Source organism: Aythya marila (genome assembly GCF_965140915.1).
Source record: "Aythya marila genome assembly, chromosome: 1".
NCBI lineage: Eukaryota > Metazoa > Chordata > Aves > Anseriformes > Anatidae > Aythya > Aythya marila.
This window is the reverse complement of record NC_139042.1, coordinates 207,280,704-207,303,836: the sequence shown is the minus strand read 5'-3', so window position 1 is coordinate 207,303,836 and position 23,133 is coordinate 207,280,704. Positions and strand designations below refer to the sequence as shown.

Genomic DNA, 23,133 nt, shown 5'->3' with positions numbered 1-23,133 from the left:
TGTGGGAAGTTCACTGCCACCCTGTTCTCTGCAGCTGCTTACCAGCAGGTTCTCCCCAAAGACACACACCAGAGAACATAACTACTGTAGACAGTATGCATGTCTGAGCACTGTGGAGCTAGGCTGGATACAGCTGTGGCAGATGAGCAGTGATGTGTAAGCTGAATAAGCCAAGCATACCAAAGCAGGGTTAACCTTCCTACACAACTCAGTGGAAATGCACAGCTTACACACGCTATGTCAGCCATAGTAACATCCTGTAGCAGGATTAACATACTCACGTCACATACTATCTCCACTCTTAATTAATAATATTGTCATTCTTGGCCAAGTCTGGCGATATCTGTTGTGGAGTCTGGTATATGTGGCTAAACACACATAGTTCTATTGATATTCCTCCTCTCAGCTCTACATTCTCCATGGCTTTGCTAAATACTGCATCAGCCTCTTATCAGCTTGCTTCCTATTGCTATATGGGTGTATCTTGTTTGCATGCTGGAATGCCTGGAAGTTACAGGAGAAAGGCTGGAGCCAGCCACTTGGACTGCATTTTTTCCAAGCAGGACTGGGTGTCCAGAAAGAAGAGAGCAGTGACTTTACAGAATCACAGAATTGTAGGGGTTGTAAGGGACCTCAAGAGATCATCAAGTCCAACCCCCTGCCAAAGCAGGTTCCCTAGAGCAGGTTGCCCAGGTAGGTGTCCAGACAGGCCTTGAATATCTCCAGAGAAGGAGACTCCACAACCTCCCTGGGCAGCCTGTCCCAGTGCTCTGTCACTCTCATTGTGAAGAAGTTCTTTTGCATGTTGGTGCAGAACTTCCCATGCTCCGTCTTGTGGCCATTGCCCCTTGTCCTGTCCCCACAAACCACTGAAAAGAGGTTGGCCAAATTCCACTGTCTCCCACACTTAAGGTATTTGTAAACGTTATTAAGATCCCCTCTCAGTCTTCTCTTGTCCAGGCTGAACAGACCCAGGTCTCTCAGCATTTCCTCACAGGGAAGATGCTCCAGGCCCCGTATCATCTTTGTGGCCCTCCGCTGGACTCTTTCCAGGAGATCCCTGTCTTTTTTGTACCAGGTGCACAGAACTGGACACAGTACTCCAGGTGAGGCCTGACCAGGGCAGAGTAGAGGGGGAGGATCACTTCCCTTGAACTGCTGGCCACGCTCCTTTTAATGCACACCAGGATCCCATTGGCCCTCTTGGCCACCAGGGCACACTGCTGGGTCATGGCCAACCTGTCACCCACCAGGACCCCCAGATCCTTCTCCTCAGAGCTCTTCTCTATCAGGTCATCCCCCAGCCTGTACTGATACATGCAGTAACAACTGCAGACTTGAAGAACAGCAGCTGTAAAGCTTGTGAGAGGTGGGGGAGTTTCCTACTGCTACCTATGCTTGTGCAGATGGACGTAAAGGCAACCTGGTTCCTTCGATGACAGAGAAGCACAAGATTCAGCCTCTGGCTGAAAGTGGAATAACTGTTCTCAAGACCCTTGACACTGATCATGGCTTTATAGGCACCAGAACTGGGCTCCAAACAAACTGGACTCAAAACTGCCGTGTCTGAAAATTGACCTGAAGGTGGTGCCCCAAATCTGCTTATAGTAGACAGAAGGCCTTAGAGAAGATTATTTATTTTCTGTGGATACAAGGCCCAGGTACTTGTAATGCCATAAAGAATCACAGCTCCTCAGGAGCCAGCAACTGGAAACACCACATGTCTAGGGCCAGCTACTGGGGGGGATCACTGTGCACATGCGTTTCACTAGTTAACTTGAAGCTGGACTAGCTCATGAACAAGAGGAGACTTTCTGTCGTGTGGATGCAGCCCACCTGGTTGCAACCAGCTCCAGCATTCACAGACCTTACAGATGGACCAGGCCTGCCAACTGCCAGCCACATCTCCACCTCCCGGAGTCATGAGGTGTTTGTCACCATATAGACTTGTTTGAGCTGCATACCCTAAGCTGCTTCATAGAATATCCCAAGTTGGAAGGGACCCACAAGGATCATGGAGTCCAACTCCTGGTACCACACAGGTCTACCCACAAATTTAGACTGTATGACTAAGAGTATATTCCAAACGCTTCTTAAACTCCAACAGGCTTGGTGTCAGGACTACATTCCTGGGGAGCCTGTTCCAGTGTGTGACCAACCTCTCAGTGAAGAACCTTTTTCAGACATCCAGCCTGAACCTCCCCTGTCACAGCTTGACTCCATTCCCTCGGGTCCCATTGCTGGTCACTAAAGAGAACAGATCGGCACCTGCCCCTCCACTCCCTCTCGTGAGGAAGCTGTAGACCGCAATAAGGTCTCCCCTCAGCCTCCTCTTTTCCAGGCTGAACAGACCAACTGACCTCAACCACTCCTTGTACATCTTCCCCTCTAGGCCCTTCGCCATCCTTGTAGCCCTTCTCCAGACACTCTTCCAACAGTTTCACGTCCTTTTTGTACTGTGTTGCCCAAATCTGCCCACAGTACTCAAGGTAAGGCCACACCAGCGCAGAGTAGAGCAAGACAATCCCTTCCCTCGACCAACTAGCAACACTGTGCTTGATGCACCCCGGGATATGGTTGGCCCTCCTGGCTGCCAGGGCACACTGCTGGCTCATATTTACCTTGCTATCAACCACAGCCCCCAGATCCCTCTCCACTGGGCTGCCCTCCAGTGTCTCATCACCCAGTCTGTACACATAGCCAGGGTTGCCCCATCCCAGGTGCAGGACCCAGCACTTGCTCTTGTTAAACTTCATGTGGTTGGTGATCGCCCAGCTCTCCAATCTGTCCGGATCTCTCTGCAAGGCCTTTCCACCCTCAGAGTCAACAACTCCTCCCAGCTTAGTATCATCAGCAAATTTACTCAAAACACCCTTCTAGTCCTACATCCAAGTTGTTTATGAAAACAATGAAAAGAACTTGCCCTGAAATGGAACCATGGGGGACCCCACTGGTGACTGGCCACCAGCCTGATGTAGCCCCATTTACCATAACCCTCTGAGCCCTACCCATCAGCCAATTGTTCACCCATCATGTTTTTATCTAGTAGTATATGCTGGACATTTTGTCCAGTAGGATCCTAAGAGAAACTGTATTGAAAGCTTTACTGAAATCCAAAAAGATTACATCACCTGGCTTCCCTTGATCAACTAGATGGGTGATCTTATCATAAAAGGAAATCAAATTCATTAAACAGGACCTACCCCTCATGAACCCACGTTGGCTGTGACCGATGACTGCATTGTCCCCCAGGTGCGTTTCAGTAACTCCCTAGGAGACTTCCCACCTACACATATACCTTCTGCAGTATCTGTACAGAACCCTGCCCCGTAAACTGCCAGGACCATCCATCTCATCGTTCATCTTGCATTGTTCCCTTAGCCATCAGAAAGTGATGATGCTGCAGCTCTCAGCTGTTCAGCATACTTCCAACTGAGTTGAGATCTCCACCGGGGCATGCCCTTTGCTTCATCTTAAAGATGGTCTAAAAGGAGCTGTGCTAGCTCTGGTGATGCTGCTACATCCTGGTCCCTCCCCGATCAAGTCGGAGTTTCTGTCAAGAGACCTCAGCTTGAAGGTCCAACAAATACTTGCACATCCAGCAGGGTTGGTAACCTTCCAACCCTGCAGCTCACTATGCCAGCACTCTGTCAGACGTGTCACTGAGCCAAACTTCCAAGGTAGCTCCAAGGCTAAGCTTGATTAGTTGCGGGGGAGGGTCTGGCGCATTTGGGATAGGCACCACTGTGAAGCAACAGAAGGGGATGGAGCAGCAAGAGGCTAGGAGCAGTGGCAGCAGGAGGGCTTGGGAGTACAGTTTGGTATGCAGCAGGGTTGCAGAGCAGGATCCCTGCCCTTCCTGATTTGACTTTCTCCAAACTCCATGTGCTCTTCAAAAAGCATCTTCTGCAGTTTGATGTCCTTCAGGACTTGCCAAATCTCTGGCCCTGCAGCACTCTGCAACAAATCGTAGTTCTCGGCAGGGTCTGACTCCAAGTCAAAGAGCAGTGGTGGCACATGATGGGTCAGTGGGGTCAGCCCATGGCAGGCTTGGTCTGGGGTGGTATCACTGTGAAAGGAACCTGCAAAAGAGATGTCCAAGCGTAGCTCAGCTGCTACTCATCTTTTGACAGCAGAACCAGGCAGGACTTCACAAAGCTGCCCATGCAGAGGGGAGGCAGGACTAACCTTGTGTGAAGTAATGGGCCTTGTACTTCCCAAGTCTGACAGCAAACGGGCCATGCAGCGGATCAGGGGACGGTGGGTAGAAGAACATGGTCTGACGGGGACTCTGTGGGAAGCAACAGAGGTGATCTTGTCTGTGCGGCCATGAAGCTGGACAAGAGCCCAAGTACAAGACCAGGCAGAGGCGCCAGGGAATCACAAAGAAGCCCTGACACTACAGCCAGAAAATGGGGAAGCTAATGAGCAGCAGCATCCTGTTTGTTCCCTGCTCAAAGCTACAGAGGCTCCTGTCCATCCACTGCAGCCACAGGAACTAGGCTTCACAAGATATTGTGGTTGTTACAGTGTGCCCCAGAGCAGACCAGGCAAGCCCATGGTCCAGACCAGACAAAATCTCCCAGTTCACGGGTCACCCCCTCAGCTGGCACTGATCATCAAGCACATAGCTCAGGCCTCCTACCCAGCTTTCACATACCGCACCAGCCAGAACTGGCCTGCAGGACTCACCTTCCCTGATCCAAACAGCACTGGACTGAGGTCATAGCCATCCAGGGTAACACTGGGAAGAGCCGCTCCAGCCAAGGCAGTCAGTGTTGGCAAGATGTCCAGGGTGCTTGCGAGCTCATGAGTCACTCCTGCCACCCACAACAGCAAGGCACAAAGAACGGTTCAAACGCTTGATTCCACTCTCATCTCTACCATCCTCACTTCTCTCCCCTCCTCTGCTTGTCCCAGAGCAACTGAGTTGCCATGACACCCCTGCCTTGGCTGGTGCAAGCACACAAAAGGCACAGGCAGTGCTGAGTCTCACCTGGAGTGATATGGCCTGGCCAATATGCTACTGCTGGTTCCCGCATGCCACCTTCATATGTTGTGCCCTTCCCGCATCTCAGAAGGCCAGAGCTTCCTCCACGTGCCATTCGCATGGTAGAAGGGCTGCGAGAGAGAAGAACCACCTATCATCAGTTTCACAGGTCCTCACAACCCCTTCCCTGCTTGCCAGTGGGACCATGACAAGAAACACACCGTGCCAGTGACACTGACATCCTTTCCAGCCTTGTGAGGCAGGAGGCATGAGAGGGGTGAAGAAGCTGTGCAAGACACTTGAGCAGGGCACTAGAGACTGAGGCCACACACATATGAAAGGAACCTGGGGATATTCAGGCTGCATAGTCCTGGACCTAAGCTGGTGCGGCTTCTGCTTGTGAGGAGTACAGCTGATTGATGGGAGCAAGGAGATCATGCAATAGGTCCTCACCAGAACATTGCCTCAGTTCAGGTCACTAGGATGTCACCTGGGACTGCCATGCTATGTCAATGGGGCCCAATATCATGGTAGTACAATCTTACCAATTGATGAAGTCCCTCCAGTGAGCCCACTCACCCATTGTCAGAGGTGAAAAACACCAAGGTTGTGTTCGAAAGACCATTCTCTTGCAGTGCCTGCAGCAGCTGTCCCACTGAGCCATCGAACTCTGAAAGTGCATCACCAAATGGCCCACGCCGTGACTGTCCTGCATACTCCTGGCTTGCAAACTGGGGGTAGTGTGTATGCTGGAGAAAAGGCAGAGAGGGTTGCTACACAAACTCCCAGAGTTGCATTTCATTCCCAATTCACTCAGGGACAGCGAAAACCCCAGCTAGGCTGCAGATATGTGGCAATACCCAAGACATAACAAGGGGCATGCCCCTAAGTTTCAGAAACACCTCTCAGAAATGGTACAAAGAAGCTGAGTCCCGGGCAGGATGCGTAGACTCAGACAGTAGTAAGTTTTCCCAAATGGACTACTGGCCAGGGGAAACAGCCAATGCTCCAGAAAGCAGCCACGCAAGAATATCACCAGAATGGTGCTGCCACAGAACCTGGGCATGGGAACACTGACCCCAAATCTGCCAGGGGCGGGGAGTTCACCCATCCCTCATCCAAGTATTGACTGCTCAGCACAGCCCAAGCACCACAGGAGCTGAGGTGCTTCCCAGCTCTCCAGAGCTGAACAAAGGCTTCCTCCCCCACCCTCAAACCTGGAATAGCCCTCCCCCTCTCCTACATGGGAGGCATAGTAGAGCAGGAAGGGCAGGCCTCTTTGTGCACAGTCAGCAATGAAGTCCCGGGAAAATTTGTTGTAGAGTGGCACCAGATCAGGGAAGGAGACTGGCTGTTGCACGATGCTTTGGTTCCAGAGCAGTGGGACTGGCACAAGGTTCTGGTCACAAGTCCCAAAACACTTGGTATCCGGTGGGAAGCAGGTGAGATTCTGACAGGGGCCCTGGAGAGAACAAACAACACTGCCTTTCACCTGTTCTGCAGGACAGTGAATGGAAGGGGACAAAGAGACTCACAGCAACCTACCATCAGGTCCTACAAGAACCTTTTGGACAACCACTCTCAGAAGCCCAGGGGTCTGCGTCCACCCTAGCACCATCCAAGGACCATGCTGCACCAGTATCACTTTCTGCTGACAGCAGTTCAGATATTTCTGTGTAGCCCAGGAGCTGACCTTCTGTCCTGCAATCCACTAAAGGGCGTGTGTCCTCAGGCACAACTGCTACCTATGTTCTGCAGAACTGCCCTACCATATGAAAACCTCAGAGAAGGTCTTTCCCCACCAACATCCATTTCCCTGGCCTACGGCCACCCACACCCATCTACCCATGCAGGCAAAAACTCAGCCTACACATCCTCAAACACAAGGTTCACCTTTGAGGCACTCCCTCCACTTGGTCCTGATGCACCCTCATGGGCTGGACCCATCTCTCACCTGGTCGTGGGAGTACGGCACTCCCAAGAAGTGGTCAAAGCCCTGGTGGATGGGCAGGAAGGAGCCATTAACGCCCACACCAAGGTGCCACTTGCCAACCATGGCTGTCGCATAGCCTTTGGCCTTCAGCACCTCTGCAACAGTGACCTCAGACAGCGGCAGGCCTCCCCGGGATTCTGGGTCAAACACGCCAGGGTAAATCCCGGAGCGCATCTGGAACCGGCCTGTCAGCAGGGCTGCCCTGCAGAAGAGATCAGAGAGGCAGGAGACAGCCGTGACACCCGGCACAGCACAGTGCACGCCCCGCATTGCTCGGCAGCCCACACCTCTTCTCACAGCGGGCCCCTCACCCCTAGGGACCCAGAACCCCGGCTCCCCGCCCTCACAGCCGCCGCTGCCAGCCACCTGCCACAGGGCCGCGCACTCGGCCCCCTCGCAGCGGCTGCGCCTCCAGGCCTCCCAAGGCGCCGGGGCTTTACCGCCTGCCCCTGCAGCGCCGCGGAGCGCCGGGCGCCGCCTCGGTGCCTCCCCCCGGCCCGCAGCAGCTCCAGTACCGGGACGGGCTGCACACCGGGGCGCTGCTGTAGAAGCTGGTGAACCGCAGCCCCCGAGAAGCCATCCGGTCCAGGTTGGGCGTGGCGGAAGAAGGGTGCCCGTAGCTCCCCAGATCCCCGAAGCCCAGGTCGTCTGCCAGCAGCAGGACGAAGCTGGGGAGGGCGCCGGCCGCCCCGCGCAGCGCCGCCAGCAGCAGCAGGGCCCGCAGCGGGACCCGGCGCCGCGGCCCCATGGCGCTGCCGCCGTCTCGCGCGGGCTGTGCCGGGCGGGCGCTCAGCTGACCCGCGCGGCCAGCCACGTGACCCCGCCGCTGCGCAGGGCGTGCCGGGGCGGTGGCGGCCGGGGGGGGGTCTCGCGGCGCTGCCCCCGGGCCTCCGGCACCCGGCCCGCGGCGGCGCAGAGGGGGCGCAGAGGGGGCGCAGAGGGGGCCCGGCCCCGCCCTGGGGCCGCTCGCAGGCTGAGGCCGGGCCGCCGGGAGGCTGCTGGGGGGGACGGTGAGCACCTCGGAGCGAGGCAGCGAGCGGGGACCGGGCTGCACGTGCCCTGGCCAGCTGGCCCGGCCTCTGCTCCGAGGTGCGTGCTCCCGGGTCGCTGCTGTCTGGAGGGAGAAGTGACCGGGCTTCTCCCCGGGTGCCTGCAGGGCACAAAATCAATAGAGCGAGCTTTGTTCAGGGCAGACTTGGCCCTGTGGGAGTCCTGGTGCTTCTCCAGTGAAGCGTGTACAGCAGTGACAGAATTCCATGCTTACGAATAGGGGCTGCTGGCAGTGCTTGGCATGTAGAAGCCTATGTCCTTAAAGGTCAGTGACTTGCAATCAGAATAAGGAAAGGAACATGCAAAGAGCAATAGCAATTTTATGGTGGGAGTTCTGCACCTGAGAAGAATGCTGCTGTGCCTGATTTTGAGAAAGTTTGGAAGACAGGCACTGAAAATGAATTGGGGCCTAAGATCCTGAAGAGCACCATCTGTTTAGCATACCCAAAATGAGATTAAAGCAAGATCAGAGATCTTGTACAAACATGTACTGGTGGTGGGATGGGGTTAACCACACAGCAGGCAGAGGTGAGGACTTTCAGTCCAAAAGCAAAGCAGGTGTAAAACTGGCTAAAGTCCTAGTCTGGATGTTGTCATGTGGATACAGCATATTTTGTATTCAGCCTGTGTAATCAGTCTGTTCTGGATTTTACCATTATTACTGGTCAGCACTTCCTAAGACCCATCCGACTTTTACAACCACTTTACAATTTGCTTGGGAACTCAGCTTCCCATCACTTCCTGTCCTCACCAGTTCAGACTGCTGATATAGCTCCTGGCCTTCCCACCTGTCTCACCTTGTGCCTCCTGAAGGCCTGGCCCTGGCACAAGTAGGATGCTCGGGCTGCTGCTTCTGCTGTGTTCACTGACATCAATTATTCAGGGCTAAGAGGCAGAACGAGGGGGCTGTCACTGCAGCAGGAGGCAAAGCTGCTGTATAATTCATGTAGCCTACTTCATTCATAGGGCATTGCAGTGGTTGCCCTGTAGTGCCTGGCCATGGTGACTGTGGCACAAGGGGATGGCACGCAGGATGCTGAGGGGAGGAGAACAACTGCAGTTCTGTGCTCTGGAAGGGCACAACATGAGGACAGTTTCAGGAACCAGACAAGGAACAGGGAAGGACATGTGGGACTGTGTGCACTGTGCACAGGTGACATAGTTGTACGGAGCCAAGCAAGGCACTGTGTGACTGCCTCAAGCTGCACCAATGCCAGCAAGCAGGGGTAGAACATACAGATGAACAGTGTCCATGTGTCTGGGCTTAGAAGGGAAGGTCCAAGTGACTGCTGCTTTGCTGTGGGAGCCCACTCTGCAAGGACACATGCAGGCACACTGTGGTTGGGAATGGTAAGGGTAAATTTTACAGGCTGAGTGCATGAGAGTGGATTGTGAGTTTGTGGGATGCTTGTTAGTTGTATGTTTGAGTGCAGCCCCACATATGCTGGGAGTGTGCTCTGCATATGCATGTACCACTTTGGATGCACAGTGTGTGCATGCATGCAGACAAGCGGGTGGGTGCACACTGTGCATATGCATACTGGGTGTGCATACACTGTGTGTGTCTGCGTCTGGTCTCTGCATGTTGTGCTTGTGTGCACAAGAAACAATGCCTTTACCAGCACCCACATAGTACAAAAAACACAACCCAGAACTTTTCTGCCTCTCCAGTTATCAGGACTGGTGTTCAGTAGTGAAACATACATGCAGATTTACTCCCTTGATTCACAGGCAGAGCAGATTCACATATCCTTCAAATAATAGCATGGGAATTAAGTCCATGTAATAGCTGTGGCTGGATGTCAAGCTCCTCAGCCACTCACTGAGACAGGCCTTGGGTCTTTCCTGATCTGGATCTCCTGGTGTGTGCGCTAGTCCACCTTTAAGTTCACTGGTGCATTGCATGCACACCCACACAAGGACCCCACCAGTAGCTGGCTCTAGAGACACTTGGTGTTGCCAGCTGCTGTTGCCATGGGCAGGGATGCCACCCACTAGATCAGGTTGCCCAGGGCCTCATCTAACCTGGTCTTGAACACCTCCAGGATTGGTGCATCTACTACCTGAAAGGAAGTTGTGGGGAGCTGTTGGTCGGCCTCTCCTCACAGATAACTAGTGATAGGACTAGAGGGAATGGCCTCAAGTTGTGCCAGGGGAGGTTCAGGTTGGAAATTAGGAGACATTTCTTCTCAGAAAGAGTAGTCAGGCATTGTAACAGGTTGCCCAGCGAAGTGGCGGAGTCACTGTCCCTGGGGGTGTTTAAGGAAAGGTTGGATGTGGTGCTTAGCGACATGGTTCAGTGGGTGACATAGATAGTAGGGCAATAATTGGATCAGACGATCTTGGAGGTCTCTTCCAACCTCAATGATTCTATAATTCTGTGCTTCTCTCTGGGCAACCTGTTCCAGTGTCTCACCACCCTTACAGTCAAAAACTTCCTCCTAACCTCTAATCTAAATCTCCCCTCTTTTAGTTTAAAACTAGCTCCCCTTGTCCTGTCATTATCTGATTGAAGTTTCTCTCCATCTTTTTAATAAGATCCCTTTAAATGCTGAAAAGCCACAATGAGGTCACCTTGGAGCCTTCCCTTCTTTAGGCTGAACATCTCCAGCTCTCTCAGCCTATCTTCAGAGGAGAGGTGCTCCAACTCCTTGATCATCTGCGTGGCCCTCCACTGAACCTATTCTAACAGCCCCACATCCTTCTTGTGCTGGGGGCCCCAGACCTGGATGCAGGACTCCAAGTGGGCCTGACAAGGGCAGAGTAGAGGGAGCCTATCACCTCCCCCCACCTGCTGGCCACTCCTCTGTTGATGCAGCCCAGGATGCAGTTGGCCTGGGCAGTAAGTGTGCACTGCTGGCTCACACTGAATGCTCCTCAAGTCCTTCTCTGTAGGGCTGCCCTCACTGAGTTCTTCTCCCAGTCTGTACTCATACTTTCTGGGTGATTCTTTCTGCTTTGTGACCCATGGTCTGCACACAGCTTCATTTTGCAAGTGCCACATATGGAAATCCTTGCCTTGCACAGGAGATTGAATTAGGATGAGGCATGGTTAGCTGTGAAAATAGGCAGCTTTATTTCTTGAACTAAGTATATTTGAGTAAGTAAAACTAGAGGAGAGTGGGCAGGACAGAGCAGGCCTTTGGCACTGCGGCTGCCTTTGAATCACCAGATACTGCCCCCAAAGAAAATGGTTATAGTACACTGCAGCCTGCACTGGATCATGCTCAGCCTGCTGCTCAAGCATTATTTCCCTTTAGGGCATACAAGAGCTCCTGCACCCGACTAAAGAATTCTGTGAGTTTCTGAAGTGGAAATGGGCAGGAGTTAATCTTGCTTGCTTTTGTTGGCCTTGGCCTCTGGAAAGAAGTGGAGGCAGTGATAAAATGACTCCAATCCCGTGATCCTGGAGAGGATCGTACTGATGTGTGCAGTCCCATCTGTACCAGGATCCATTCGTAAAAGTGCTGAGTGGAGGTGTATACTCCAGGCCGATACATTCTACCACAGCCTGTCCCCCAGCTGGTCACACCAACGAGCCAGAAGTAGTCAGCAGTGTTATCTTTGCACACGAGAGGACCACCGCTGTCACCCTGCAGTGGAGGAGAGAAGCCTAAGGTGTTACTAGGTGTCCGCTGTCAGCAGCAGAGCTGGCTCCTCTCTCCCAGCTCCTCCCAGAGCAGTATTCACAGCACAGAAAAGGTCTGCTTGGGTTCTGGAGCCTACAGTGGCTTTTCTGGGAGGAGGTCGTGGGCGTGGAAGGTAGGTCTCTCTCTCTCTCTCCCCTATCTCTTGTGCAACAATCCCAGCTGTGGGAAGAAGGGTGTTCCAGGTGTGGGTCTACCAGGCACCAAGAACATTGCATGGGCTCTCTGGGCAGTCTTGGGGATGTGGGACAAGGGGGGCCTGGGCAAGGACCTGCAGATGGGAAAGGGGAGGTGAGCTGTGGAAGTGGTGGGGACCCAGAGCTAGAAGGGTGGTTTACATGTGCTGGTGTTCGTTTGGGCACGTATGTCAGGGCTAAATACATGGCAGTGTGCTGACTTGTTGCATGCTCCTACCTGGCAGGTGTCGATGCCACCCTGCATATAACCAGCACACAAGTTGTGGGTCTTGATGGCCCCTCTATACCACCGGCTGCTGTTGCAGAGTTTGAGGTCGATGAGATTGACCATGGCCTCCTGCAGGATATCAGGAGATCGTCCAGCTGCGAGCAGATAGAGGAATTGGCACCCGGCAACTCATTGCCAGTTCTTTCCCCCCTTGCCTACTGTCCTGGTTTCAGTTAGAACAGAATTAATTTTCTTCCTAGTAGCTGGTGGAATGCTGTGTTTTGGCTTAGGATGAGAAGAGTGCTGATAACACCCCGATGTTTTAATTGTTGCAGAGCAGTGCTTATACCAAGCCAAGGACACCTCAGACTTCTGCTCTGTCCTGCCAACAGGCAGGCTGGGGGTGCAGTAAGAGTTGGGAGGGGACAGACCCAGGACAGGTGACCCGAACTAGCCAAAGGGGTATTCCATACCATCTGGGGTCATGCTAAACAATATATAGGGGTGGCTAGCCGGGGGGAGGGGGCCGGACTGCTCGGGGTTAAGCTGGGCATCGGTCAGTGGGTGGTGAGCAATTGCATTGTGCATCACTTGTTTGTACATATTATTAGTAGTAGTACTATTATCATCATTGTATTATTATTATTATTATTATTATTATTTTCCTGTCTTATTAAACTGTCTTTATCTCAACTCACGGGCTTCACTTTCCATTTCTCTCCCCCGTCCCAGAGAGGGAGGGGGGAGGGTGAGCGAACGGCTGCGTGGTGTTTAGCTGCCAGCCGGGTTAAACCACGACACCTACATATACCCCTTCCCTAAGTCTTGGCTTTGTGTCTTGAGAGGCACTGTGCTGATGTATCCCTTCAGTCTTGCTTTGGGAAATGGGTCAGGCCCATCTCTCTGTAGGCGTACTTCCCCATGGCTTTACCCTGGGTTGTGCCTCTGCCATCAGGGAAGCCCAACCCCTGTCTCCCCAGCATGCTAAACTTTCACTCTGGACAAAAGTGTTTTTGGGAACTCACATCTTTCCACTGTGGAACCCCAACCACTGATGTAGCAAGTTGACAGATCTGACACTCTCAGCGAGGCATCAGGCACGCAGGCAAGTTGTATATAGTAGCTGCACCAGACAGGTTGGTCCAATTCGAGCAGTGCAATGTCATGCCCTGATTTGATATTTCTATAGTATTCATGCATCACTAGCCGCTTAATATTGCGCACTTCAACCTCAGGGCCCAGCTGAGACAACCGGTTGGCACCAACCACCACACGCCACATCGTGACATAACTGGAAGGAGATAGAGAAAGGGGTCAGAGGGAGGCAGAGCCATGTCCTGTTGCAGCCCAGCAGTTCCTCTGCTTTGTGGAGGAAAAAAGGAAAGCAATGGTACGAGGGCCGTGATAGCCCTTGTATGCTTTGGGCACAAGGAACATTGACGTGGAAGCTGCTAGGAAGCTTGGCGTGAACCAAGCCTTCTCACAAGCAGTCCCTCAGCTGGGTTTTGCAGTGCCCAGGCACTGGCCATATTGCAGGGAAACAGATGGGCCCTTACCTTGCATTTTCGAAGCAGTGTGCTGCTGTGAGGACCCACTGTGGGCTGATGAGGGACCCTCCACATACATGCCCAACACCTGAATACCAGGGATTCTGGATGCTGACGATCCAGGGCCAGGCCCCTGGCTGGGCATTCGTGCCGCCCACGACGCGCATCATGCCATAGTGATCAGCCATAGGGCGGAGCCCGCAGGTCCTGTAATCAGAAACTCTTTACTGCCTTGCTCACCTTCCCTTTGCTCTGTTCATGCTGAATGTGAGCCACCTTCCCTCCCCATGAGGCACAGTGTGGACAGTGGGGCCCCTGGGTTGTCTCTGGCCATGCCCATTTCTGCTTTAGCCCTGTGGATGAGTTGTGCCAGCAGCCTGGATGCTGGTGAGGAATCGAGCTTCCCCCATGGGGTCTTGGAAGCTCTGCTGTGGTACAGGGGACAAGGGGACATCCTCCAGTGAACTCCATAAGGGTCCCCCCAGGCTCCCTCCCAAAGCCTCAGATGACTCACCCACAGTTTCCTGATGTGCCTTGCACAAGCCAGCCCATGGCCAGCAGCAGGAGGAAGGGCAGCACATTCATCACTCCCAATGGCAAGCGGCAGCTGCTCGTGCCCTGGGCTTGTTGCAACCAACACAGCAACCGATCGTGGTGTGGTGCCCGCGTTGCCCACGGAGCCCTCAGCGCCAACACCGATGTCACAGAGCCCCTGGTTCCGGGTGCTGGGCACGGCTGTGCCGGTGCCACCTGGGTGGCTGCATAGGGGGGTTCCAGGCAGGAAATGAGGTGGAAGCTGGGCTTGGGCTCAGCCCAGCCCCAGACAGACACCCTCTTAATGCTCTTCTGGTGGCACGAGCGTGTGCAGGCCACATGGCAGGCACAGCTCATGGCTCCAAGCACCGCCTGCTGACAGCTAGCAGGAGACACCAAAGCATGATTTTGTAACCTTTGTGGGAAGTTCACTGCCACCCTGTTCTCTGCAGCTGCTTACCAGCAGGTTCTCCCCAAAGACACACACCAGAGAACATAACTACTGTAGACAGTATGCATGTCTGAGCACTGTGGAACTAGGCTGGATACAGCTGTGGCAGATGAGCAGTGAGTGACATGCAGTTTCAATGAATCCTATGATGCATGCCATGTCCATGCATGATTACACAGATGTGTTGATTTGCCTTTTGGTGGTTTCCACTCTGAGTGTGCACATACCAGGCATGTTTGCACTCTGAATGGGTGCACTCTGTATCTATGTACACACATCGTGTGAGTGCACCTTGTACACATTCATTGTGGCATCGGTGATTTGTGTGTGCAGACTGTGAATATTCATTCTCAGATTAATGTGTGCATGCCATGTGTGCCTGCTTTCCATATTGTACAAGGGATTTGTATGTGCACTCTGTGCACATACAAATTGGTAGTTCTGGTGTGCAATGTGTATTGGTGTGTGTGTGCTGACGTGCAGTGTGTTTGTGCGTGTGTGTGCATTGGTGTGCAGAATGTGTGTGCATGTTAGTTTGAGGTCATACTCTGTGTGTTGATGTGCAGTCAGGCTGTGTGTGTGTACATGTTGGCATGCTGTCTGCACGTGCATGTGCATGTGTGCAGCTATTGGTGTGCAGCATGTGATAGCGTGCATAGTGTTTGTTATACACGCGTTGGTGTGCGGTCCATGTGCGTTGCGCGTGCGTGTTGGTGTGCAGTCTGTGTACCTGTGGGGGTGCGGCCGTGTTGATGTGCAACCTGTGTTTGCGGGGTGCGGTGCGTGTCCCCGTCTGGCCGCCTCCTCGCGCACACGCGGACCGTGCCGCCAGGGGTCGCCGCCGCCCGTCGCGGGGTCCCGGCCCCGTGGTGCGGGAGGGCCGTGGTCCTCTCCCCCCGCGGGCCGTGCCGGGGGTGGGGGCTGTCCCACCTTGTGTCCCCATGCTGGGGGTGGGAAGTTGTCCTCCCGGGGACACCCCCACTGCCGGCGCGGCTCGGGACACCCAATTTCCCGGGCGGGCGGGCGGCAGCCGGCCGGGGCGGCGGGAGCGTGTGGGATGCGCATCGCGGGGAGCCGGAGCCGCTGCAGCTCCGGGCTTTGCGGGGGAACCAGACACCTCGTGTGTCCGGAACTTTGATCTCAGGTCCTAGGGCCACTTGCCGTTTTGACGAGCCCTGTTTCCTCCTGGAACGAGGGGACGAGGGAGGTCCTCGCACCAGCTTCCTTTTGGGGTGGCAGTCTCACCGGGACTGCCAGGACCAGGCTGGGCTGGCAGGAGCTGCAGGGATCGCAGAGCAGAGGTGAGAACAGCATGGGCAATGCCCTTGGTACTTCTGATGCCGACAGAGCTCTGGACACCCCGGATTGCAGTATTCCTCTTCTCCAGGGTTGGCGACTTAACATGTCAATGCAGAGGAGGGGTGGGAGGTAAGGAGGGAGCTTCGCGGTGGGGGAGGTGGAGAGCACCAAGGAGTGGAGAGGGCAACCTCGGGGTAGATGTGGGGTGTGGGCAGCACTCCTGTTCTGCACATGCACGGGAATAGCTCCCAGAGCTTGGGTTGCACCTCTGGAACAGCCTTCTTGCATCTCTCTCATCCTCCACCTGCCAAAGCTGGTGGGCCTGGCAGCGGCTGCTGCTGATCCTCTTCAACACTGTTTCACACCCTGCCTGTGCCTCCTTCTGCACAAAGCTGCCTCTGAGCCAGCTTGATGCTGCTCCCTCATAGCTGGGTCTCACCCATGCTGCACTGATGACAGGGGTGCTGTCATTGGTGCATGACATTGGTGCTGAAGGGACAGGAGCGTGTCCCTGAGGCTGCCTGGTGCTGAGAAACAGGGGAAAACTTGCCGTAGAGTTTGAGGGCTGTGAACTGCAAGGACAAGGGTTTGCTAGGCAGAGCAGTAGGGTATGAGGGAAATTTGGACATCCACAGAAGAGAGGTGAGGCAACTGCTGCACCAATGACAGGCTCTGGTCCCTTCTCTGCCCCAAGCATCAGTGTTCACGTGGCACTATTGTGAAGCTGAGTGCAGCTACATGGACAGTCACATTTCATGAGAGAGCACTTGGAAATCTCTTGCGTAACAGCCAGCTCTCTTCTTTGTGCTTCAAGATGCCTGTTTCTGAAGGTCTAGGAGTCTTTTGCTGGAGAAGCAGCGCGGCAAGAGGGTGCTGTAGAGTGGTGGATGGGATGCAGGGCTCATCATTAAGCTGGAGTGATGTTCAAGGTGCTGCAACTAGCAGAAGGGTGGGTGCTGTAAAATGGGGTCCCAGGGACATTGACTAGCTTGGGCTGTTTGGAGAACTTGCATGTGTTGTTTTGGTGTGCTGGTTATGCAGAGCACTGCAAAAACCCAGTGACTATAGACAGGGCTAGAAGCAAGCCAAGTCCTCTGTCTACAGGGGGCCAGGCCCTGTAGATAAACAAGAAGTTAAGTGAGTTCCCAGAATGGGGACCAATGTGCCAACAGCACATGCAGCCACAGCCTGGAGTGCACAGGGAATGTGGATGATTGCTGCCTGAGCAACAGGGATGCGGAATCGCACAAGTGAGATATGTGTGTGGAGAGGCTATCATCGGGGGCATGGGAAGAGGGATGAAGTTCAGAAGAGTCTGTATCCCTCCCAGAAGAATGGCCAGAGTTACTGCTGCTTCCTGACATGGGGAGCCCTGGTCCTAGACCAATGCCCTGCTATGCCAGTGTGAGGACATGTGGCAGAGATTGTCCCCAGCAGATGGCCTCACTGTTCCTGGACTGGGGGCGGTTCTGGGCAGACATCCTGCAGCTTTCAGGTGGCAGATGGATCTGGGATGTCCCTCTTCAGCCTAGTACCACCCCTCACATGCCAGCTGGAGTCTCCTGCTGGGTCTCTTCAATCCTGTTCCTGACATTATTTTCCATAGACCATGTCTACTACTTTCTATCTGCATGCTTATGCCGTGGGCTGCGTGACAGAGATGATCTGTGTGGTGGAGAATGCTGCTGGGCAGCTGGTCATGCAGAACAAACTGTCTCAGGATGGAGCCCTTGTCTCTGCATGCATACTGCTTGCAGAGCAACAGCAAAGCAGTTATGCTGTGTTCTGTGATGAAAAACACAGCTGCCCGCCCCCAGGGCTAGAAAAATCTCTGAAGGACCGTTCCCTTGCATAGGTATGTGGGACACCACGAGTCATGGAGTGGCTGGCTCACCTTGGCAAGGAAGGACAGTGCTGTGAGAAGCTGTCACAAAATCAGAATGGTTGAATTTGGAAGGGACCCATGGAAATTGTTGGAAGGGACCTCTTAAAGGACCCCAAACTGCTCAAGCAGGGCCACCCAGAGCAGGTTGCCTAGGACTGTGACCAGTCAGATTTTTTGTCTCCAAGGACAGACACTCCAAAACCTCTCTGGGAATCCTGTGCCATTGCCAAGTCACTCTCAAAGTAAAACAAGTGTTCTCTTGTGTTCAGATGAAAAAAACATGGCTGTACCCAGTACTGACCCCTGGGGTATGCCACTAGTTACTGGTCTCCAGCTGGACTTGATGCTGCTGTTTACCAACATCTGGGCTCAGCCTATCAGACAGTTTTCAGCCTACCTCATATTCCACTTTTCTAATCTATACTTTGTTAGCTTTTCTACAAGGGTGTTGGGAGACAGTATGAAAAACATTATTCAACTGAAGCTGAACAACATCCACTGCTATCCTTCATCCACCAAGTCAGTCATCTCATTGTACAAGGTTATCAGAATGGTTAAACACAATTTCCCCTATATAAATCCTTGCTCTCCCATCCTGCCCTGGCACCTAGCACCTGTCATCTACACCCATTTCAAGGCTGAATTTTTCTATAAGCTGTGCCGGGGAAGCCAATGCCTGCCAGAGCTGACAAGTGGGGTGCAGCTGGTTGAAACTATCCTGGGCTGCAGAACAATGGGATGGCTATGGCAAGGTGAAGGGCCACTATGTCTGCATGGCCTCTGTGGAAGCTACTGAAGCCCTGAACAACTGGGTAGCCACCTGCCCAGGTCCTACTGGGCTGAAGAGGAGACCAGGGTGCTGGAGTCATGGGGCCTAACCCTGGGGGCTGGCTGCAGTGTAGGAATGGGATGACACCCCTTGCTGTTGGGACTCAGAGAAGGGTCTGATGTCTTTCCTATCTGTACCCAGGGCTGTGTCAGGTGCATTTCCACCATGCAGGAGGGTTTCTTCAGAGCTTTCTAAGAGCAATGGTGTCCACCTCCATGAGCACAGAGTGATGGATGCAGCTTTTGCCACTCTTCATGTCTGGGTAGGTCTTCCCAGAGAGGCTGAACATCTTCTTAGCTCCACAGAATTAGTGCCTGGGTTGTCATCTCAACCACACAGAAGCCTGAAAATGAAAGGTTAAATGAAACAAGCTTACAGCATGGTTCTGTCTGAGCTCACAAGAAAGTTCCTCTCCAATAAGAGTCACTCCATGCTCAGTCTCAAGGTGCGTGTGGCCACTGCCTGCAGAATGTCCTGCACTGTGTCATGCTGGAAGCCATCTTCACCTGCCTGCCTATGCAGAGCTGGGTACCTGCTCCCCTTTCACTGTTTGTCACACTTACTTTTGCCTCCCCACCCCAGAGAGCAGGCTGGTTGCACTGGGCTTCTCACACCATCTCACTGGACACCTTGTCTGTGCCTCTGGTGAATGTGCCCACACTCAGCCTGGCACTGTGGGGCAGGCACGCACCTAGAGCAAGGTGCTTGGCCACCCTTGCCTTGGGGGCAACTTTGTCCCTAGCTGTCAGTTCAGAGCCTTCCTAGGTCACACAAAGAGTGATGGGGCCATGTGAGCCAGGACCATGGTGTCGGAAGAGATGATATGGGACAGAGCACGGCAGGGACTGACAACAGCAAGCCATCCAGGCTGTCATGGTGCATGCAGCCCTGCTCAGAAAAGCTCTCTCTGCTGTCCCTCCAGCAGTGGGCTGGGAAGCCAAGGTGCTGCTAATTCTCTGGGTCTGGGGGGAGCCAGTAGGGGGAGGCTGGCTGTCCCTGGGTCAGGCTGTGTCCCTAGGCTGCCCTGCCCTCAGAAGCTGCTGCCCTGCACCAGCACGAGCAGCCCTGCTTGAGGGGAGCAGGAGGAGGCTCTGGCCACATTGCTGGCCTCTCACAGGCCAGTGGCACGTGGCCCAGTGAGTAGGTGCCTGCCTCCTACCCATGTACACTGCCATGTCCCAGTGGACCAGGGACTCCAGGAGCCACTCTGAGCATTTGTTTCTCTGTCCTGCACTGGGATAATGGCTTGGAACCCAGCAGGGCTGTGGCTGCATCTGGCTTCCATGGAGGTAGGTGATGTTTCCTCTGTCCTGGGTGCTTCAGAATCAGCCCCATCCTGCCACCCCTCTGGGCTGCTTTTTAGAAGAGTGTCACGTTACTTGTTCTTGCATAGTCATGCTGGCAGGAAGCTGGGAAGTGAGTGGCAGAAAGGGCAAAGAAAACTCAACCTTGGGCTGCAGCCCCACTCCTAGAGGGTTGTGCCACAATAAAGAGCACCAAGGAGCACTTCCCTGGACCACAGGATGAGACAGAATTAGCTGGACACCTTTCCAAGACAAAATAGTCTCATTCTCTGAGACCAGTCCCCCTAAGCCCATGTAAACCCACAGCGCTGAAGGAATGCTGCACCCCTTTGCAACCTCAAGAGGCCCCTCTCCCTCTCCTTTGTTCCTACCCCCATGATTTGCATTCCTGTCTCAGTGCAAATGCAGCTCAGCTGCTGTCCCACAATCCCTCATTTTTCCTGTCCAGCCTCCCTGCCTGCACCCACAAAGGTCTGTGCTCCCAGTTGCTCCCTGGAATAAGTGGCTCCATTGCCAGGTGATGGGAAAGATGTGCTGCATGCAGTCCTTTGAACATGAAGTAAAGGCATTGGCTGGGACAAGGGCTCCTGCAGAAGTGGCTTGTGACTCATTTTAAATAAAGAAGGTGGCATGTGGTGCAAGAAGATGCTTTTCCTGCAGACCGTGAGTGCAGCTGAATGAGTAAGAGCAGACGAAGCAGATCACAGGATGATGCTGGCTGCTTACAGCACCAGTGCCATGCCATGGGTTGCCAGGAGCAGAGGGGATATTCTCAGTGCCAGGCAAAGTGATGTGGAGGAAGCTGGTATTTTCCCAAATGGGAGCCAAATGCATTATTGTGCTGCAGGCACAGCAAGGGTCTGAAGCACAGCAAGGGGCTGTCTGAGATGAGTTCTGAGGCTATGCCTTGTGGGGTGATCCAAGCAGCTAGGATGGGAGTCAACAGACTGATGGGAGAGAAAGGGTTTAGGAAGAATGGCAGTCTGAGAAAGCCTTGGAGACAGCAGGATACTCTGGCTGAAGGGGAGTGGGTTCAGGAAAAAGTATTGCAGGGGAAGAAACTGCTTCTGGCAGCCCAGCTTTCCTCCTTTCCTCACCACCCTCTCAAAAACCTTGTGCTTCCCTCCACCCACAGACAGCTCAGAGCTTGCCAGGTCATGTAGGACCTTTCATAACAGCTCCTCAGGGTCAGTGGTGGCTCTGGGAGTGCTGCTTGATGGTTTCTCTTGCTCTGTCTGGGGCAGGAAGGTGATCTGTACCCAGGCAGTGCACCTGACAGTAGATCTGAGAACATGTGAGGCCTTAAACAGCTCCAGGACTACAGCTAGAGGCATCTGGACCTCCATTGCAAGCTCCCAAGGAAGATGCTGTGGCAGCCCTTGGGATCAGGGCTGGACCAGATGATGCTTGAATCTGGGTGCTGAGGCAGTGGTCATGGGGTGGGGCAGAGCTTGTGTGTCTGTCAGAGTGCATTTGAGGTGCTGAGTGTTGTGCTGGGGAAAATTTGGAGCAGGGAGTGCAGGGTGTGGTGGCAAGAAAGGAAAACTTGCAGGGTGGCCTGGATCCTACAGGTCTACCTGCCCTGTGCTGTGCTGTGCTGTGCCCAGGACTTGGCCCCGTGGGAAGGTTCTGTCCCTGCATGGCTCCATGGCTGTACTGCAGGGCTCCCACATTCCCGTTGAGGTTGACATAGCTGGAAGCAGTGAGGCCAGGCCTGCACCAGATCAGTCTTTGCTTGGTACCACTCTGCGCCAGATCTATGCTCATCTCTATCACTAAGCTGCTCTTCCACACCCTGCTGCTTCCCACAGCTTGTTTCTCCCCCACCTCCTGCAGCTACAAGAGGCTGCTGTGAGATAACGTTTCAGAAGGTGGAACAGGCACATCTACAGCAGAGAGACTTCAAATGGGCTGGGAAGCTTGCAGCAGCTCTGCACAACAGAGATGGTGTGCAGTCAATCATTGGATTTCCCCATTGTGCATGCTGCATATTTAATGGCTCTTTGGGTCTCAATGTTTAAATCTATCTAATAAGCATTTAACTGCCACTCAATATTTAATGCTTCAGTGTTGAGTGTAATAATTCCATGTATCACCATGAGTGCTGGTCCATCATCCTGGGCATGGGGAGAAGCATGCTGCAGGAGAGGCTCTGCCACAGGGCACACGGTGAGGGGAGAACTGCTCCATGACACAATTTGCATGGGTGTCAGGTTATCTCTACACTATGAGCTGAACCACAGGGCAACAGAAACCGGCCACAGGAGACTGGTGAATAGCAAAGGGACATCAAAGGCAGGCAAAGCAGGACAGCCTCCACATCCAGCACTCCCTGCTCTCCCTCACAGTCCTCCTCCATGAGTACAGAGCATTTGCCATGTGGCTGGCCTGTGTGCAGGTGCATGTATCTCTCCCTGCACTGTGTTTGTGTGTGCACTTCAGTGAGCTTGCACATATCAGCTAGTTGTTCTGAGAAGGCTTTCACTCCCTTTGGGTCTGGTTCTACTTGCTGGGGCCTCTGCCACCTTGCAGAAAAGCTGAACCCCAAGGCATTTGTTTAGGAGCAGTTCCAGTAGCTCTGTACAGATGACCTTATCTAAGCTCACATACTCATGCAAAAGAATAAAATAGAGCAGCTGGAAGGGCCCTTCAAAGATCATCTAGTCCAAATCCCTGACCTGTTCAGGGCTTACCAAGAGTTAAAGCATATTATTGAGGGCATTGCCCAAATGCCTCTTGAACACTGACAGAAATGGGGCATCAACCACCTCTTTAGGAAGCCTGTTCCAGTGTTTGACTACCCTCACAGTAGACGTTTTTCCATTTTTGTCCAGTCTGACCCTCCCCAGTGCAGTTTTGTGCCATTCCCATGCAGCCTGTCATCAGTTACCAGGGAGAAGGGATTGGTGTTGTCCTCTTCACTTCCTTTCCTCAGGAAGAGAGCGATGAGGTTTCCTCTTAACTTTCTGTTCTCAAGACTGGACAACCCAGGTGTCCTCAGCCTCTCCTTATAAGGCATGCCTTCCAGCCCTTTTATGAGCTTTGTTGCCCTTCTCTGATTCTTTCAAGGACCTTAACATTCTTTTTATATTGTGGAGACCAGAACTGCACACACTGATGTTAAATATAGTACGAGAATCACCTCTTTTGACCAGCTGTCTGTGCTGTGTTTAATGCATCCTAAAAAATGCAGTTTGCC

General features: G+C 53.4%; 2 protein-coding genes across 2 annotated transcripts; both read right to left on the bottom strand.

Moving 5' to 3' along the window:
* Positions 1-26: 26 nt before the first annotated feature.
* Positions 27-7,786, bottom strand: ARSA (arylsulfatase A). Its single transcript, XM_082783092.1, has 8 exons — positions 7,499-7,786; positions 6,945-7,185; positions 6,234-6,452; positions 5,570-5,739; positions 4,997-5,121; positions 4,693-4,820; positions 4,189-4,291; positions 27-4,082 (listed from the first exon to the last, which is right to left on the bottom strand). The coding sequence occupies exons 1-8, from the start codon at positions 7,729-7,731 to the stop codon at positions 3,781-3,783; spliced, it is 1,521 nt and encodes a 506-aa protein (XP_082639218.1). The 5' UTR covers positions 7,732-7,786; the 3' UTR covers positions 27-3,780.
* LOC309874303 (acrosin-like) lies at positions 7,773-14,707 on the bottom strand (the record flags this gene model as incomplete). Its single annotated transcript, XM_082752351.1, has 6 exons — positions 13,642-14,707; positions 13,111-13,376; positions 12,095-12,273; positions 11,456-11,626; positions 8,248-8,306; positions 7,773-8,133 (listed from the first exon to the last, which is right to left on the bottom strand). The coding sequence occupies exons 1-6, from the start codon at positions 13,818-13,820 to the stop codon at positions 7,773-7,775; spliced, it is 1,215 nt and encodes a 404-aa protein (XP_082608477.1). The 5' UTR covers positions 13,821-14,707.
* Positions 14,708-23,133: the final 8,426 nt, after the last annotated feature.